The sequence below is a fragment of the Parus major genome, chromosome 1, assembly GCF_001522545.3.
Source record: "Parus major isolate Abel chromosome 1, Parus_major1.1, whole genome shotgun sequence".
Taxonomy (NCBI): domain Eukaryota; kingdom Metazoa; phylum Chordata; class Aves; order Passeriformes; family Paridae; genus Parus; species Parus major.
In genome coordinates, this window is record NC_031768.1 from 69,020,526 (window position 1) to 69,040,097 (window position 19,572).

At 38.3% G+C, this 19,572-nt stretch overlaps 1 protein-coding gene across 5 annotated transcripts in view; it reads right to left on the bottom strand.

Moving 5' to 3' along the window:
• The window catches only part of CDK8 (cyclin dependent kinase 8), an 80,867-nt gene that overhangs the window by 33,781 nt on the left and 27,514 nt on the right, over nucleotides 1-19,572 (bottom strand). For 3 of the 5 annotated variants that reach the window (XM_015640775.3, XM_015640765.3, XM_019008114.1), the window contains 2 exons: nucleotides 5,965-6,075; nucleotides 2,731-2,871 (listed from right to left, as the gene is read on the bottom strand). In XM_015640775.3, the coding sequence (XP_015496261.1) occupies nucleotides 2,731-2,871; nucleotides 5,965-6,075 (252 nt within the window). Of the gene's footprint in view, nucleotides 1-2,730; nucleotides 2,872-5,964; nucleotides 6,076-16,788; nucleotides 16,870-19,572 lie in introns of those variants that run through there. The other 2 variants (XM_019008112.1, XM_015640757.1) reach the window with 1 other exon arrangement.

Here is a 19,572-nt window from a genome sequence, read left to right on the forward strand (position 1 = left end):
TGTAAAAGGCACACCATGACTACAAACCCCACAACAGACAATTGTCTTCCAATAGATTTTGCTGTTTCATACAGAATAGAGTCACTTTATACAAATCTTACATGATTCAGATTTCTTGATTTCAATCCTGTGAAGACAAATATCAGCCTAAGTTTGTGTGTTTTTAATAGCTGCTACATTTTGGTGCCCAGCCTGTAGATGCTAGCAAGAAAAGAGTTGGTTTATGCCATATTTTGTTTCTGGTTAGAGAAATCAAAATCTCAAAAAAACTCAAAAAAAACTACCTACCTAAAAGCTAACTCAACTAAGACATCTTAAAAAAACCACCAAAAAAAAAAAAAAAAACCAACAGAAAACCAATCCAAACCCAGAAAACTGCACTTAGATGGAAGGTAAAAGAAATATAGATAATTCATACCATTAAAAAATTCCTTATCCTATGAGAGAATAACAGATTTTTTTTTTGTCAAGTACTATACTCTTTAGCTACCTACCAGCCCCAAGCACCATCACTCTTATAAATATAGTATATGACATGCAAGCAAGCATGTTACTTAAGCAACTCTGTGGGTCTATCTAAATCCAGGAAAACATAAAACATCTAGAAACCACAGGAATACCTATCATTTAAAGGCACAGTAGGAAAAAAACATAGTAAATCTGTCCAGCCATCCAATCTGGAGTTAAAATTGATGGTTTAACACTGGTATTCCTGAAGAATAATGTTACAAGTATCCTGAAATAGAAAATCACATCTAAGTAATAATATCAGTTATGCTGCTTTGAATGTTAGTGAAGTCCCAATTCTCAAGCTTAAGCAACTGGCCTCTGTCTTTCCAAGACAAAACACTAGGTAAAATCCCTCTGTTAATCAAGTTATTTCCAGCCCTGATAAAAGAAAGCAAGCATTGGCAAGTGCAGTTCTGTCTTTTGAAAAATGTGCCCTCTGAATTCAGCTCAAACTGGACAGTTTCAAAACAAGTCCAAAAGGTTTCCATGAACAAGGTGGCACAAGAGCTGTACAAAGAGCCCCTGTACAGCTCTTACAGGATTCTCACCAACACAGCTTGACAAGGTTCCGGTGGGAAGACCTCTCAGTCTCTGCCTCAAGCTTTTGGTCTCTTCCTCAGATTATCCAAAGATAGCCAATTGTGATGGTGGATTTTCTGCTGGAAGGAAACTTCATGCTGGACTGAGACCACCAACTCATTTCACAGAAAATAAGATGGTAGTAGTTTTTTTGAAGTTGCCAACTTAAACTTGAGCTACAGCCCTAGATGTGAAAGGCTCTGTAATAAATTACCAATCTCCTGAGCCATCCAGTTAACAATATGCATGGTTTTCTTTTAAGCATTATTTCAAGTTCATAAATTCTCTGAAACTGTAGAAAGTAAAATGTGAAAAAATTTAGATTCTTGATGACAAATCATTTGTTTCCTGTATGCCTCTTAAAAATACAATAAAGTTGTCTATGTAGTAACATCCACTATGTGTTTCCATATTATATTTTGCTCCACTACTTCATGAGTCATGACAAAGAATCTTTTTCATATTTCCCCTCAGTGCTGAGGCTTTTGTTCCATTTCTAAAACCAGGAGCAAATGAAAACCATCCACACAATCATTGCAACAAAGCAAAGTTTCCTTGTATTTCAGTTCTGAAAATGCTGTTTATCAGAGATATACCTTTTTCCTTCAGTTTAAATGGATAAACTGGCATTCTGTAAAAGCATTTATCAAGCATGAAAATAGATGTCAAAAAGAACTAGTCTTGACCAAATTTCCAGGAAGGCTATTAAAGCTATTTCAAAGACAAAAAGTGTCTCTGGAGGAGTAGTAAGGAAGCCAGACTTATTTCACCTAACACAGAATATCACTGGTAATACTGACTCATAGGAATGAAAGGTCAAACTAATGATACTTCTAATTACTGAAATTTCATTCATGCATGAGAGTATCATATGCAACACTTAGAAGCAAATTGAAAAAAATAATGCTATCAAAGAGTAAGAGCTACAGACAAGTGGATCAGAGAAACTACCCAATTTGAAGACAACAAACAAAAATAGACCAGTTAGCTGTGGGCATATTTTGAAGGCAAATATATAAGAATTGGTGAGACTCACCAGTTGAAAAGAATTTGCTGGTTAAAGACAGTAACTGAGATTAAAAATGTTTTCCTTGTATTATAGCTTGGATAAACATTAGTTTACTTGCAGAAATCATCTAAAGTTGGTGTGGCTATATTGCTGGTAGATTATAAACATTAGGAGAAAATAACAGCTTTCAGAAGTCACTTTCCTACATTAAACTGATCATTTCAGAAAAAAATATTTTTTTCAGCAGTTCTTACAGCCAGTCATTCTCCCCCACCTACACCAGAATGGCATTTAGTTATTTATCTTGCCTGCAGTGATACTACTAGAGGCATCCTCTGTACCTCAATGTGCCTGTTATTTAAATGAACCCATTTAAAATAGTTTATTTTGAAGACGAAAAAACAAAAACAGCCATCTGATACACTTGCTCTCATAAGCATATCAGATCGCAGCCAGCTTTTAAAATTCATTCTACTAATCAAGGCCATCTGACTGCAGTGTAAAAACATTTATTTATTAGTACATGCTCTTAGCACCAAGGTTTTTGTTTCCCAGTGGTTTTTCATTAAAAAAAAACAACCCTTGCCCTCAATCATCATCCCAGTGCTAAAACCCATTGCGGATCCACTTACCAAATCCCTGTGTAACACCCAGTTAGCATGCAGGTAGTGAATACCATCTAGGATCTGATATAACAGCGACTTCACCATTCCCCGAGGTAACTGAACTGGTTTCTTGTTTGCTTTAGAAGCCCTGTGAAACTTGATTATATGCTGCAAAGGGGAAAAAAGAAATGAAAATAAAAGAAGTGCAATATTTACACAAAAAGATTGCCATTGACTCCTTACACAGACTTCTTAGGGTTTTTTCAACCTTTCATGATTTGTTTTCCAAACAAGAAACATGTGCCTTAAGTACTAAAAAATTAATACTGTACTAGGTAATGTGATCACTGTCCCAAAGCAATCTCCCAAAAATTAAATCAGTTTTTGCTGTGGTTTAACCCCAGCAGGCAGCTAAGCCCTGCAGAGTATGAGGAATACAAAACCACTATGACCATCAAAGCACATTTCCTTCCAGATCACTGATCATTCAGGTTTTAGAGGCATTTTTGTTTGGGGAGTCTTTTTGTTAAGATAGGCTGATACCCTGTACATCAAATCACAGAAATACAATGTATTACCTCTTACATTATTTTACTTCTAAGTTTTCTCCTACAGTAATAATGACTGTAACATTCAAGACCTAATACCAAGCAGAAATTTTTGCAAACTGCATCAGGAATTTTATATATTTAAATCAGAAGCCCAGATTTATTCCTTCTTTATTTACTATACCCTTATAGCACAGTAGTCTCAAAACAGAAGCTGTTGACAGAGCAAGTCTACAAATCTGTCCATCTGAAAGTCAGCCATCAAGTCAGAGACAGAAAAAGAACCTTTAGTAATTCTAAGTTTAGACACAAGCAATGATGTCTGGCACAAAGGAGGAGTGCAAAAGGATGTGTTGTCATAGCACTTGAGTCCCAGGTGTCACTAAGTTCAACAGCAAGGTGTGCCATAGTCATGGTAACCATCATTTCCATGTTTGCCTCCTTCAAACACAGAGGCAATTTCTAAAACAAACCTCTTATCATATCACATTTTATTTCTGTAATGGCTCGCACTTGTGTGATCATCAAAACAGCGCAGATCTTGTCTACCAAAACCTGGCTCCAAACTTCTATCATTTGCTCTTCCTACATTCATGACCCTTCTATTCTGGGGGCAAATTAGCTAACCCAACTAACTAATACCCTTTGGGAAACTGCCTTTTCTCTCCTGCTGCAGCCCAGCTCCATACAGCCTGCCTTCCTTCACTTCAGGCAGCGAGCCTTGCTTTCCTGTGCAGAACTGGCACATTTCTGCCCTGACAATGGTAAAACTGGAGATGGACAGAGCAAAGAAGCATTGATGAAAAGGTGACAGTCCCTGTACTGTAAGCCAAGCACCACATGCACAAGCATCCCTCAGCCTAAAGCCACAAGTTTCACCTCCTCTCACCTCTCACTTCCATCAACTCCAAAACAAATGTAATTTTCATACAGTGGACAGACAGAAGTGAATCTTCAGAGACAAGCACAAAGACAGATGGTTGTTCCAGACTTCTTTTGCTCCTGCTCTAATACACTCTGTATTATCTGGCCCTTTCCCAGCCTTACTTAAAAGCTGCTGTGCTAAATACACACAGTGCTGGAGCACTTGATCCATTGCTGGCTCTTTGGGGCACAGAGCCAACCCAGTCACCACAACCAAGTCTCTCACATCCAGGTACAGTGAACAACCAGGAGCTGGTGCAGCGGGGGAATTCTGGAGTTCATGCAGGTGTATGCATGTAAGCATGAAGGTCAAAAATGAGAGTCATTCCTAAGTTACTTACATATAAACCAGTGTTTCATTAACAGAAAGATTTCTGTGATGATTTAGGTTTATGAAGCAATGAAGAAATGTATAAATACAAACAAGTACAGGTCATAGTAATAATACCCCTAACAAATATGAAGCCTTGTAGCACATTTTGAAACAGAAAAAAACCCCTCAAACGTTCCTAGACTTCTGTAGCTTAGCATGTCATAAATATGGGGGAGTAGTGAAAAAAAGAGTGCTCTTATTTTTCCATCATATTAAAATAGAAACAAGCCAAACCAACTGTACTCCATTTCCTCAAGATGTTGTTGCTGTTTATCAGACTCAAGAATGTCAACATTTCAGCTGTTTGCTAACTTTTTTGTCTCTAATTTTATTTTGGTAACAAAACCTCAATACCAAGTATCAGAACTTCCAAGACAGGTAAGAAGCTGTAAGAAAATATCTTTCATTTAATATAGTGCAAAGAAAACTGACACACTGGCTTTTAGGCAAATGCTACTGAATAATTCCAAACTATAAGGAACACCATTTTCAGAAGAAATTAGTTTTACTTTGGTTTGTGCTAAGTGACATGCTGATGAAAAAACAACTCATGATTCATACTGTGCAATCCTCACATGTACACATTCATAAAAATTTCCATCTCATTACAAATTGTTTCTGTGGCACCTCTTCATACAAATCTTAGCATCTTTTCAGGTTAAGATTTGTAGCATCGAAAGCAATGTTCCAAATGTATGTCAGCATTAATATGAGGCACACACACCTTTTTTCAGCGAAGTCCAGGCTGCACATTATTTTTCATGTTTTACCATGCTATTTTATTTTTTAAGTATTCCAAATGGATATTAAGCTTACAAATACTGTTAACAGAGGAATACAGTATGTATATTAAAACAAATTTACTTTGCCTCCAACAGGTTTATATTTTAAAGCTGTATCTTGCAATTAGGAATAAATAGCTTTCCTCCCAAATACACAGAATTTCTGCAGATGAGTTGAGAAAAAAATTTTCCCACTGAAATGTATGAATTAAATATGCAGTGTAATTACTCTTATTTCATGTATTCATGGATGACAATCAATGCAACTAAAACGTTGAACTGTCCTGTTCAGAAAATAAGTTAGTCATTTTTCAAAGGGAATTCACCTCTGTAATCAATACATTTTCCTGCACCCTACTTTAGCTCTAGTAGGGATTTATAGCTACATTTATTTAAGTAGACTTCTAGCTACTGAGAGCTGATTTCTGCAGATTTTTTGCCATTTTTTATCTTCTTTAAGAGATCACAAGTTAACTGTGTGGTGTGTTTATTTAACATTTTCCATTGCTTTCCCTTTAGTACTGAAAATGCTTCCAACATGGAGTAAGCAGCTATGCTGTATTTAAAAATTACGTGTCTCTCATTTGCCGCAACTAAAATTCTAAGCCTGGTACCTACAAACAATTCACCTTACCCAGAGGTCATGCTCAGCGTAGTCAAAGAGAAGCCACACTTTCCTGTCAGCGTGAGAAAGGAACACTTTTTGCAGAGAAATGACATTTGGATGCTTGAGCTCCCGCAGCAACTGCAAAAGAAAAAGTCCGCAACAGTTATATCCATGCATCCAGAGCTGGGATATTTAAAACACAAACAACAAAAGTTGAAATCTGCAAGCCATAGAAAACCACTTTTTTTTTTCATGAAAGAACCAGTTTCAAACCAAAGCTGAAAGCAGGTCATAACCCCCTCAGGGCACTCACTTCCTATTCATTTTCTAAAAGCTCAACTCCATGTAAATCTCATTATTATCCAGGACCAAGATGACTCTGCAAACAGCCAGCTGTGGCATCTGCCCTTTTACATAGGCTGTAATCTTCAAGAGTCCCAGTTGGAGTACCCCATTTTCTCCTCACTCCCAATTATCTGAAAATGCTTCATTTTGGTTGCAGTCATTTGAGACTGAATGGGATGGCTGATGCAGAGCTTGTCAATGCAGTCACTAAACCAAGATGTGGTTTGTAAGATGCATTCTGCTCATCTACAAAGTCACCACTCTCCACAGAAGAGGGTCCAGCTTCTTGCCACAACACAGATCATACCAGTTAGTATAATCACAGAAGCCACCCATACAACAGCACCCAGTTCAAGAGAAAACTACTCTGTATGCACAAAGGCTGGTAAAAGGTAACCTGGTACGGAGCTCTTGAGCTGAGACAAATCAGGGTACTAACAGCAGAGACAGCCCTAGCAAAGGGACACACCTGGAACATCTTTCAGCAGTAGTGAGCCATTAAACCAGCTCAGCTGCTTCACAAACTATAGTTCGAACCCCCCCAAAAGGAAAGCATAGATGAGATACAGCACAACAACTGAATGCAGACAGCATCAGTCTATTTGGGTTCTACTGGTCATATTACAATCATACTGCACTCAGTAAATTGGTAATAAAGAAACAAAAGCTTTATCTAAGCAAACTGTAGTTAAATGTGACTACTCAAGAGCAGTCAAATTCCTAACAGTTCAGTGTGCCAAAAATGATGACATTTTTTTATTAAAAGGGCTTTTTCTTTTTTAAAAAAATGCCAATGGAGAATTAAACTATTCTTTGAATACAGAATTTTCTTCTGACACTCAACAAAAAAATAGTTTTTTCCACTATATAACAGGAAATAAAAAAAATCCTTTTTATTTACACCTTTGTCATAAGTGCTAAAATTTTAGCTGCTACTGAGATAGTAAAATGGAAGTATATTGTGTGCAACATATATGTGTTCTTGTTTCCTTCTTTCATTTGAGACAGACTTGCATTATGACTCACTGACCAGTCTTCAGTGTAGCATTTGTTGGAATAAAGGACTGATAGCTCACAGAGATTTTACCTGAAGTATAAGATCAAACAGAGAGATAGTGTAGAGGAGACAAAGCAACAGTAGAAATCAATGCAGAAGGCTGTAGAGTTTCAGCAAGGTAAAATTCAAAGATTTGTAAAAGCAATACATCAAGGCACTTAAAGGTAGGATCCACAAGAAGTATGGAATTCTTTAAATGCCTGTAATTCTTAGAAAGAATAAGATCAGTATGGGAAAAACCAAGAAATGCTTATTTGCACTTTTTTATCAGTTACAGGTGGGGACTGCCTGCAGTAACTTAACCCCAGCCAGAAGCTAACCCCCACAGAGCCACTTGCTCACCTCTCTCAGTCAGCCATGAATGGAAGAACAAAAATGCAAGGAATTTGTGAGGTAAAACAGCTTAGTAAATGAAAGAAATAGGAATTAAACAACACATCCACAACAAAAAACAACAGAAGCAATGCAAAGGCAACTCCTCCAAAGGGAGGAGGGGCAGGAATGGGAAACAGAGGAAGCCTGAACACTGCAAGCAATAGCCAAAGCACTGCTGGCTTATCAACAATGCTTTAGTCACAAATCCAACACACTCCATCATACAGGCTGATGTAGAGAAGATTAACTGCAAGCCAGACCAGCAAGCACAGCATCAAAGAATGGCAAATGATGTTGTAGGGTTTAAGAATACACTGTGCCAGTCCCTATAACAAAGGAATTTTTCTTTAATCAGCATCAATCCACATAATAAATTTATGCTAGAAATTTTAATTAACTGTATCAGAAGATTACATGATAGTTCAACAGCTATGCATCCATACCAAAATATTCTATTTCCTGTGACCTAATGGACACGTTGTACCAGATACAGCAAACTATTCCTTGATGAAAGATGCAGATACTAGTTGGAGCTCCAAAAAACAATGTAATGTTCTCTTTTGTCCTTTCTGATTGCATTTTAAGCGTCTCCTACTCTTTACTCCCAAGATAGCAGCTATCACCTACCTAAAAAAATCCAACCTCTTCACATAAAATTCAGCTTGGAGAGCACACAGAAAACCTATCACCAAAACTGGACACAAATATGAAAAACTTTTAAGTAATGCAGCAGAAGGATTTCCTGTCTGTGTAGCGAGGCAACATAGAATTCTCCCTTGTTTGTTCTACAGTTGTCTTTGCAGACTTTGAGATTGACAGCATTCCTTGCTTTTTTCCTCACCACTCCACCTTGATCACTCCCCTTCCTGCCTTTTATTTTTCTTCTAAACATCCCACCAATCCTCTCAAATACCCAAAAACCCCACTATCCTCCTAAAAATTCCATAGCAACCTGCCCTCCTTCTCATCAGTCAAGCTGACACTCTTCAAGAACACACCTGAGAAGTCTCTTTTGCAACCCATCACCACTGTGTTAGGAGTTCTGGCCTTTGTTACTGACACTGACAGCACCTGGTACTGTTTTGCATCTGTGTACTCAGTTTATCATTCTTGCTGGTTTCTGCTTTTGCCTTTTGTGCTAAATAGCTGTTAAAGCCACATTTTTTTAATTTGCTAAAAAAAACCTTATGGGTTCAGTCAAAGCCAGACAGCCACAAGCAACCCAGTGAAGAAGATGGCTATCATACATCAGCAAAACCATCAGAATAAGGAAATGATTGCTGCAGTGGTGGCAGATGATTCCTGAATCACTGTCTTGGAAAGACTGAAACACTCACAGTGACAAATGCAAACAACTGTCTGAAGTATCTGAAAGAGCTCGTGCAGATGATGACACATCACATGGGCTGTAAAGAGCATTTCCAGCAACCTCAGTCTCAACAAACCCAGCCTGTGTCGCCCATAAACCACATGTCTTTCCTACCAGATGACTTGACTTGTGCCCAGCAGCTGACAGCGTTAAAACAAAGTCAGTTCAGACAAAGCAGACTGCAAGAAACATGCTTTGACTATCAGTATGATGCCTGCTAATGATAAAGGCTATTTTTTGGCCTAATGACTTTGTTATCTAACTGCTTCTGTCTATCCTAGCTCAGTTCTGTAGAACACAAAGAGAAAGCAGACAAAAATTATGTGTTTGGCTCTCAGAAAATTGCCTTCCTTTTCATTTCCATATCACATTATGATTCAGATCCATTTCCTCAACCAGAAAGGTTTGTCTTATATTTGTTAGTCTGGGTACCCCCATATAAAGAAGGAAGACCCAACAGACCTTCAAAGAAATAGAAATCAGCAAATTACAAATATGCCAGTACATCTGTTTTAGAAGCCCATGTTCATCCCTGGCTGGTCGTGCCCTTGTTTTCATACAGTTCAAGATCCAGCAAAGGAAACAGCATCCCTGTGTGCAGTCCTGAGCTCACACTAAGGTCCCTCCATCTCCCTCTTGAAATGAAGAAATGCTCATTTCACACACCCATGGGGCAGCTGAGGGACAGTAAATCAAAGTGTCCCAATGATGCATAAAATTGTAAATTGCTTCAGGAACAAGGAGAAAGTGAAGTAAAACAGGATGATATTAAATAATCAACAGCAGCAGTAAGGGAACCAGGAGAACTGCAGCATGACTAAGGCCAATCTTTTCTTGCACTAACAACAATTATCTTTCACATAAAATATGAGCTGAAGTCAGCACCATTTTTTATGAACATAACCTGCTTTCCCTGGTGATATTCCCACATTTCCCGTAAAGCTCTCCACAACTACAACACTTCTTACGAGCCAAGACACAGCACTCTTCACATCAATGAGGAATTCTATCTCTGCTGCAAATGCCATTTCACCCCTGCTCTTGACACCTGTTAACATTTGTGGTGCATGGGGAATGTTAACCTGCAAAACATAGCCTTGCAATACTACCAAACTTACTTCTATAATTCAAGTTGCACAGGGGAGGTTAAGATCCATTATCAGGAAAAATTCTTTCACCAAAATGCTTGTCAAGGCCTGGAACAGGACACCCAGTAAAGTGTTGTGCTGCCATCCCCGGAGGTATTTAAAAGACATGCAGATGAGTTGTTACTGAGGGACGTGGTTTAGTGCTGGAATTGGCAGTGCTGTGTTAATGGTTGGACTTGACAATACATGTCTTTCCAAACCTAAATGATCCCAAAATCCTACGATGGGCCACAACCATTGAGCAATTTACCAGGTAACTTGGCCCAGATTGAGTTCCCCCTATGTTAGGGCATCAGCTGTTTTAGAAAAAGCAGCTTCTTGTTCTGACGGCCATCCTTTGAGCACCATGCAGCTCTTCCAAACCCTAGGACAGTCAGAAATCTGGCTAAACAGAGAGCCACTGGCAGTATCAACCAAACACTCATTTAAACAAAAGTCACAATTGCATTACATGGCTAATTTGATGGTATAAATTCCAACTCTAATCATCATTTCATGCTTCAAAAAGGCTCACACCAGTTTCACCAAGGAATCCAAAAACAAGCATCATATATTAATAGTAATGCCATGGCCTTGCAGTGGAAAAATGGGCAAGCAGGGCCTTGGAACATAAAACAGACTGCAATTGATGCAGAATGGCAACTTTCGGACTGGAAGGAGAATGACAAATTTTACTCATCCTATAACAAGTAAAGAACAAGAGGAATTATTGCTACAACAGCTGAGAACAGGCAGCAATAAGACATTACCTGAACCACTATGCATAATTCTGGCCCATTCAGGGAAGATTAATTCCAACTGCAACAGAGTAAAGAAAACCCAAGCATACACCCAGAGGAAGGGAGAGCCTACTGCTCAAAGAAAACTAGCAAGCCAAAATGCTTATAGCCAAAACAAAGCAGAGAAGAAAGACTATCTCTCTCTTTAAAATGAGAGCAGAAGAGCTCTTTTAACTAACTGACAATATTATGATAAGTACAAATGGGTACAAATTAGTCATGATTAATTTTAGCTTAAAGGCTGAATAATGTTCACAGACTCATTACTAGAATGAGACTCAAACTGGTTCAGAGATCTCTTTTCCTTACAAGTTTAACTCATAGCTTGCTATGTTTTTTTAAGTACCCATTGCTTGTCTGCAAGAGCAGGAGTAGAATATGATGACTCCAGACATGTCACCCAATTCTAAACCACAAACATTTGTTAAAGGTTTCCAACAGCTATTCTTTGTTTCCTATGAAACAGTGCAGTGGGACTCAAGTACTTTAAACTTGTTATATAAACTAACCCCCAAATTTTATTATGCAACTGCTCAAATCCCAAGCTGGCTTAGCTGCTATGCATCAGATTCAGGACCTGTTTGCTTCAACGTAAATACAATTTAGTTTTATATTCTCACGAGTCAGACATTCCACAGTACTAAAAAAGAACAGAATACCTGCTGAAAGTACAAGCTGTTTTACTTTCAGAACTGATCAAATAAAAGCTTACAAAGGCATTGTAACAAAAAGTTATAATACTGCTCACTCTTAAGAATTTATTATGAAGCTGACAACACATTTTTGGAGCTGCAGTTCTTCATACAAAGCAACAATTTCACTAAGTTGTATATTTTATTCTTTTGATTTTTTTTTAAGTCCTAAATGTGCAAAGAAGAAGCCTGACAACACAAAATGTCAAGAGGAAAAAAACACCATATTTCTTTTTACCTTCTGCAGTTTCTAAAATAAGTGAGTTTTATGTGATGTCACATGCAAGTTAATATTTATTAGCACCTTCTAATTCCAAACACATCTGAAGTTTTAAAAGAGGTGTTACTAAATGTGCTCTCAGAGTAAGGAGGTGGGTGAAGAACCCAGATGAGACAGACACTGGATGTCAAGCTTGAACAAATTCTGCTGTTCACAGAAAACATTACGATTCCTAAGGATTCTAATTAGAACATTTAGTCAGCATCTTTGTCCCACTGTCACAGAACTAAAAACAGTGCTACACTCCCTTTACACAAAATCTCTCAATACTGTCTTCAGATCAGTAATGTAGCTTGGTACTCAGTCACAACTGATATTTTACATACCATGTTAGTATTTAAACTAAAGCATTTGCGAATCATTAAACATGCCAAAAAGAGTCAAATCAAGCATCTGTCTTCCTTGGTACTTTGTCACCTTTCACTACATAGAAAGATTGCCAAGAAACCATAAGATGCCCTCTGACATGAGGAAGACACACTCATCCAAGTGATTCCTGTATTTGGTCTTTCTTGTGGGAAACTGCTTTCACTCTTGGTGTGGAAGGGACATGAGGGCCCCCATAACCTGAGGAACCTGCACCCAACTATTGTTCATTGGCACACAGCTGGTTCAGGCAAGCTTTGTCTTCAGACTAGCTCACTTGGGGGAGTTATTTGCTCCTTACCAGGGAAGAGGGTAAATCTTGGTGTCACCCAGTTTTGGCTTCTGCCTCATGGGGTACCTCTGGCTGCTGCAGGTTGCAGAGATCACTGTCATCCTCAGACTGGCTTTGAAAGCGCCCTTACACACTTCTTCCATCCCTTCCACTGTCAGAGGGAGGAGAGACCTGATAATCACCAACTGTTGTCACCCAGGGCATGGAGGGCTCAGGGTGTGAGTAGGACCAATTATTCTCTAGAGGAGCCTCCTCCACCAAGGTCAACTCAGGCAAGGCCACTCAACAACAGCAGCTCCCTTCTTACTTTCCATGGGGACCAGGCCTGCTGCTGTGCCTCTGTCTCTACCTCTGCCACCCTCCACCAGCCCTGGTGAAAGCCATAGGGACAGTGCAGATACAGAGATGAGCAGGCCTGATGCAGGGGCTCAACCCTTTCACAGGAGCTCTGCTAAGTAACAGCACATCCAAAGGATGGTTCAACTCAGTTTGCTCACTCCACAAAACTAACAAAACTGATCTTTTGCCCTTTGCCGAAGATGAATGTCCTACAGTCACACTATCAACTAGGTCCAACACAGAGGACATCATCTTTTGTGATGATGTAATGGCCTGAACTTATTATAAGAGGAAACAAAATCCTAGGAATGCCTCCAAGGCAGACCTGAAGAGTGAAAACCAGAGAAGCCAGCTTCTTACTGTTCTGTAGTTTTCTGTTCCATCCCTGGCAGCCCCAAGGCTGTTTTAAGTCATACAAGCTAGATATGGCCTTTAAAGGACACAACACAGACAGGAGACAGCCAGAGCACAGCACTGTCCATCCCAGATCTGCATTGTTACATTCACCATTTCCATCACTGAAAGCATCTGCTACGACATCCAGCACTTCCTCTTCAAAGTCAAGACAAAAATTAATGCTATTGAATATTTCAGTTGACCTAACCAGGCACCAATAAACAAATTACACTGAAAACTGACAAAAAGAAAAAAAAAAACCAAAAAAAACCCCGAAACCCTCATAGCTCCCTCAATTAAACAAAACACAAAAATCCCAAACAAAACCTCAACCTAAGCAACTCCTCACGAGCCAAAGGAAGCATATGCAAGCAAAATACTTGCAAACCTGCTAAAACTGAATGAAAAATGCTAATTAGCACAAAACATGTCAGCAAGTCACTTGGTTGCTTCAAAACCTAGGACTTCTGTATAGGAAACTCTCTGAGCCAAAATCCTGAAGCTCTATTTAAAGCCTGGTTAACTACTTCAGCTTTCTATAGCCTTGAAGAGTTCTCCTGCTTTGCGAACTGTGAAATAGCATTTGTTCCACTACTCCAGGTAGATAGACTTTAATGACTTTCTTCCACGTGATTAAATCAGAAGATGAGGAATCAATCATTTGGGCTTGTACCTTCTGCATATTTTTATACAAATCTTCTCACCATTCTATCTCTCTGCTCTCCCATCTACCACAAATTCAACTCTTGGCATGCTGAACATGCAGTTTTTAGTGCCTGCTTAAATCCACAGAAGTGAAATTGCAGATCACAAAACAGATACCCTGCATAGCAGGCAGTGTACAAGATCTGCAGAGAACAAGATATGAGCAGCCAAACATTCAGTAAAGGTTCTGAAAGAGGCAAGATTCACAAAGGTTTACCATGGTGGATGAATGGGGCAAAGATATGGAAAAACAGAACTCTTCAACTAGCTAGATATGAAACATATTGATTCAATTAGCACAGTAACTGTTAACTCCACCAAGTAAACAAATGGTTGAAGAAAATCCAAGTTCAAATGATTGAAGAAAAAAACAAATCACTTCTTTAAACTAATCCCATAACTGATTCAGAGGTCTGAAATCAGGTCTCTAACTTAGTTCAAACCCTCCCTTGTAACAGATGAATTTCAATAGTTACTTTATTTTTCTTATACTGCTCTCCAAATCAGGTGCCTGCATCAAACAGATGTCTTAAAAGAGTAAGTTATGGGCATTTTTAAAGATAAAAGTTACTCAATGCTCCAAAACCGAAGTTAGTCATTGTAAGACAAAAGCCATGGCAGAGTTGTATAAACAAGGAGTTTCACTGGGATTTATATCAAACTACATTCTTCCCAGATCATCACAGAGTAGAACATATACAGCTCATGTGCAAACCAAATCATCCTAGTTCCTTTTAACACCTTTGTGCTCTTCAAATGCATTCATTTGGTTAGTCCAGAACACTGTAACGAAGTCTGGCAGCCTTGACTTTTTTAAGTACAACAATGTATGATTTTATTAGTTATATGTACAGACAACAGGATAAAATACTGCTGGTTAACTCCGTAGCATTTTCACATATATTACATATACTCATATCATCAATAAAAACAGTATGGTTATTATCATCAATTTGATTTATTTCCATAGGAGGCTCATTTTGCTCTTTTTACAATATTAATTGATAGAAGTGTGGGAAAAAAATTCTCCCGTTGACTTCAAATAGCAACATCAAAAGAACGGCAAGAAAAAAATTCAAACCCAGAAGTCCATGGTGAATTATTAATTCAACTGCAGGAAAATTCAACCACACTATTAGAAGTCACAAGCCTGGAAGCAGAAGCAAAGTCAACTACAGCTGATGAAACACTGCTTCTTTCTCTTTGGTTTCTCTTTCTATCCCTATGTCTGCTTTTGGCTCCACACCCCTCTTCACCCTGAATACCTGCCTCCTTGGCATCTTTGGTATTTGCAGTATTCCCTCCTTCCCTCACCAACCCTGTCTCACATGGGCGCAGAGCTGTATTGCTGTTCTTTTCCAAAGGCACTCGCTGCAGCAGCTCAGAGCATGGAGAAAGCACTCCTGCTGCTCGTTCCTTTCCCATTAATACTGGGGACCTTGCTGCCCAAGAGGAATGAGGCCAAATCCTTCCTGCCTGTCAGCCAAATTAATGATTCTCATAATGCAAAGAAATTGAGTTAGGGTGATACAGAGAGCAGAGAAACCTCCCTAACACCAGCCAAAGTTCTCCTGCCAAGTTTTTTCAAATCTTTTTAAGTAAATCACTGCAGAAAGACAACAACTTATCCCAAATCCCTCTGAAATGGTTGCTGACATTTCCTAAAACCATTCAGCATAAGTTACAGTATTTGGAAAACTTGTGCTCAAGTGGTTGAAAGTAACAAATTTTAAGACCAGTTTTCTGTTCCTTTAGTTCACACTGGATGTCTACAATAGCGGTAGGCTCAGCTTCCACCATTGGTCAAAAGGATCATCTCCTAAAGAATATACTTTGTGCTTCTTTTTCACCTCAGTTCAAGGACTAATGTTTTTAGTCCTTGAACTGAGGACTAAACTCCAACTGGAACTTGACTAAGTGGAAAAGTCTAGTATTCATTTCAGTCAATGAAAATCAAATTTAGGGTGACGTTTTACACTCTTGAGGAATATGGACTGAAAATAAACTATTCCCTTCCCACACACCCCCTTAAGTTATGTGCATTTCCTTTTAGTAAGCAATTTCATTTGAAACATTTAAATAATAACAAATCCAAGCAGCAATAAAACATAAGCACATATAACAGGTAAGCTTCATAATACCAGTTTTTCCACTGTTTCTTCACAAGCTTTTCACAAACTCTAACTGCATTATTCACCAGTTCCTAACAACATGAAATATACAAATATGAAGCTGAAAAACTAAAGAAAATATTTGAATAGCATTCATGGCTGTATTACAGCCTCCAAGGCAACAACAGTTAAAGAGTCTCAGTTAAGTTTGAAATCTTCACTCAAATAGAAGTTAAAACGCTTTAATCATTGTAAGCCAATAAGAACTAATTTCTTTAGGAAAAGAACTGAAGTACAATACTAAAAGACCAAATATGTCATTTAGGTCACTAACACAAATCATGTTTTTAAACTGCTGCATTTAAATATAATCTGCCCTGAGGCAGGCAGCAAATTGTAACTTAAAAGCACTGTCAATTTTAGACAGTAGACATAACAGGTACATAAAATCTTCCATGACATTGTACTTACTTATCACTCCTATGATAAAAATATAGCACCCATAGCAGAAAAACACTTTTGAGCAAACAAAACCCAGCATGTATACAAATGAATACTTTAAGTAAGTTTGTTTGCAAGTAAAAAACTGTTACTTACTGCTATTTCTCTGCATGCAGACATGGAAATTCCAGTACCTTCTATCTGTTTTAAAGCGTAATCTTTATCATCTTTCCTGTAAAGAGAAAAAGAAGTTTGGTTTGTTTTTTTGTTTTTTTTTTAAACTGCACCGTGAATTCAAAGTGAGCACTTCAGTACCATTCAGAGATCAGTTTCTAATTAATACAAATTATGGCTCTTATTTTCTTTTCATTCTTTACTAGTTAAATGTCTGGATATCCAGCTAAACTGTAAGCTAACCAAAACTCCTTGATAAAGTTAAAATATAAGTCTGCTCTCATCAGACTGAGATTATTTAAAAACTTTCTTTTCTAAATGCAATTATTAACTCTTCTTCCATTTCTTACTTATTAAAAATAAAACAAAGCAAACAATTAGCATATACTAGAAATAAGCCTAGCTAGGGCTTTATCTCACATAAATGTATTACTCTAGCACACAGTAAGTCTCACCCATATTTTAATGGATTCTTGAGCAGCCCAGAACTAATGTCACATTAAAACATATTTTCTTTCTCCTAGGTACCAAACTGCACCTTAAAATTTTGTTCCTACCAAGATAATGAAACCACCAAGATTAATAAAAAACCTCCACCAGATGTTAGAGCATACTGTAGAATCCGGATGTGGATTCCAGCAGAAAGTGTCCTTATCCCTGACAAGGGAGCTAGAACTGGATGACCCTGAACGCCCCTTCCAAATCCAAACCATTTTACGAGTCTATGAAAAGTTGGCTCAGCTTCAAACATATGTAAAACTTAAAAACAATACCATGACCTCCCTGTACTTCAACCAGTATGTACCTTAGAGTCACTCATTTTAAATGGAAGCCTATTAGTAACTCCAGCTAACAAAAGCAAAATCAGGAAGAGATACACTGCAGCAAAAGAAGATATGAACTCTTGCTCATTCTCAGGCTCAAAGACTCAAAACTTAAGAGATGGAATGCTTGTCCTTCCCACTTGTGGGCAGGCATCCACAGTACCCCTGGAGAGCATGACGCTTAACAGTATTGCCTTCAATATTTGGAGCACTCAAACCTCTAGGTTACATAAGAAGCCTTACTCATTTTTAATGAATCCAGCTTTCACAGCTATGAAGAGCCACACTAAAATGGAATTCAACCATTCTTAGGGCAAATAAAACTAAGCTGTAGTTAAGGATTGGGAACAAATGCACTTGTTTCTTCCAGCCCTCACCATTTGCAAAAATCTGAATTGCTTTATTTCTACCCAAACACACACTTTTCCCTATTCATCAACACCTAGGGAAGAGAGAAAAAAGTGAGAAATTAATGGACAAAATCTGAACACAGATAATGAGGAGAAAGAACAAACCGCAAGCAGACAAGATGATTTCAGTAAGGGGCCAATTACATGGATGCAGCAAGATAAAAGGTAATAAAATATACAGCATTTGACACATAAAAAGGAAAAAAAGCATAGGGAAGGCAATAACAGAAGGCATTAAGAAGTTTCCATGTAATCAAACCCTAAAACTTGCCCAGCCTGGAAGAGAAAGAAACAATGCTGAGCACAAACTCTTATGTGACCAAAACAAGGTATTATACAATCCCCCAGAGTACACACCTCTACACAACTTAGATGAAAACAAGTTGCATGAGCCCAAAACCAAGAAATCATTATGATGCTAGGCACATAACTGAACTGTGCCACTCATGATGTACAAAAATGACACGGATCAAAAGCATAAACAGATTTAAGATCAAATCACACTATTTAATCCTTTGTTGATCTGTGGTAATTTGATTTTAAGATCAAATTAACACAAGCATGGTGGATAAGGAAATTGTGGACCATTCCATGAGCAGCTTCTGAACATAACCCCAAGCTGCTTTACAGCACAGAGATTTCCAATCAATGCTGCTGATAGAAAAAGAGGAAGTTTTCTCAGCTAAAAATTGTTTTACCTTCTATCTGCCTTAGCTAGTAATGGCTGGCTATTCAGCTGCTACTCAATAGAAACATGAAGCAGAACAAACTAGACTATAGGTTATTATCATTTCCCTATGTGCTCATCTACTTAGTTTTGAGGTGTTTGGAGGTATCTCTATTTCAAGAGAAGCGTTACCACACAGCTGCTACTCTTACATGCACTACCACTGACACAACAGGGAGCAACATGGGTCAGACTAAAGGTTCTTCTCATTGCCCTGTTCCTTATCTGCTTAGATTTCAAGGTATTTGAAGGACAAGTAAGTATTAACATGAGGTACTACCACAAATATGGTGATGTTACAAACACTTCTGGTAGCACTGTCTACAATGAAGTCTGCCATATACTGAAGATAGTACAACTATTTTTAATTGGTCAAATTTCTGCCAAATTAAATCTGGACTAAAATTTTCCATACCAGATGGCAGACCTTCTCTGGAAATTTTTAGGAAAAACCCTTCAGCTGTTTCCTAGAACAAAACTGGAAGAACACTCTTTCAGCTATGTTAACTCTTCCACAATCAGGGCTTTAATGCTGAAATTCAACAGTGTGGCTTAAAGAACACAGCACTTGGTCTCCTCAAAGCAATGGATGAAGACACTGAAATTAATCTTGTCATATTAAAGGCCATTTTAAGAGCTTCAAAGCCCAATCTTGCTCTGCCCTTACAGTGACCCAGGACTGTGGAGAATGAACCGTCCCCTCACTTTGCTCTGTCCAGGTGCTGCATGTGGGAACCCAGGCCAAGTGGCCTCTACTGGGTCCTCAGCCTACCCACACAGTCTAGAAGAAATATAAGCATGGCAA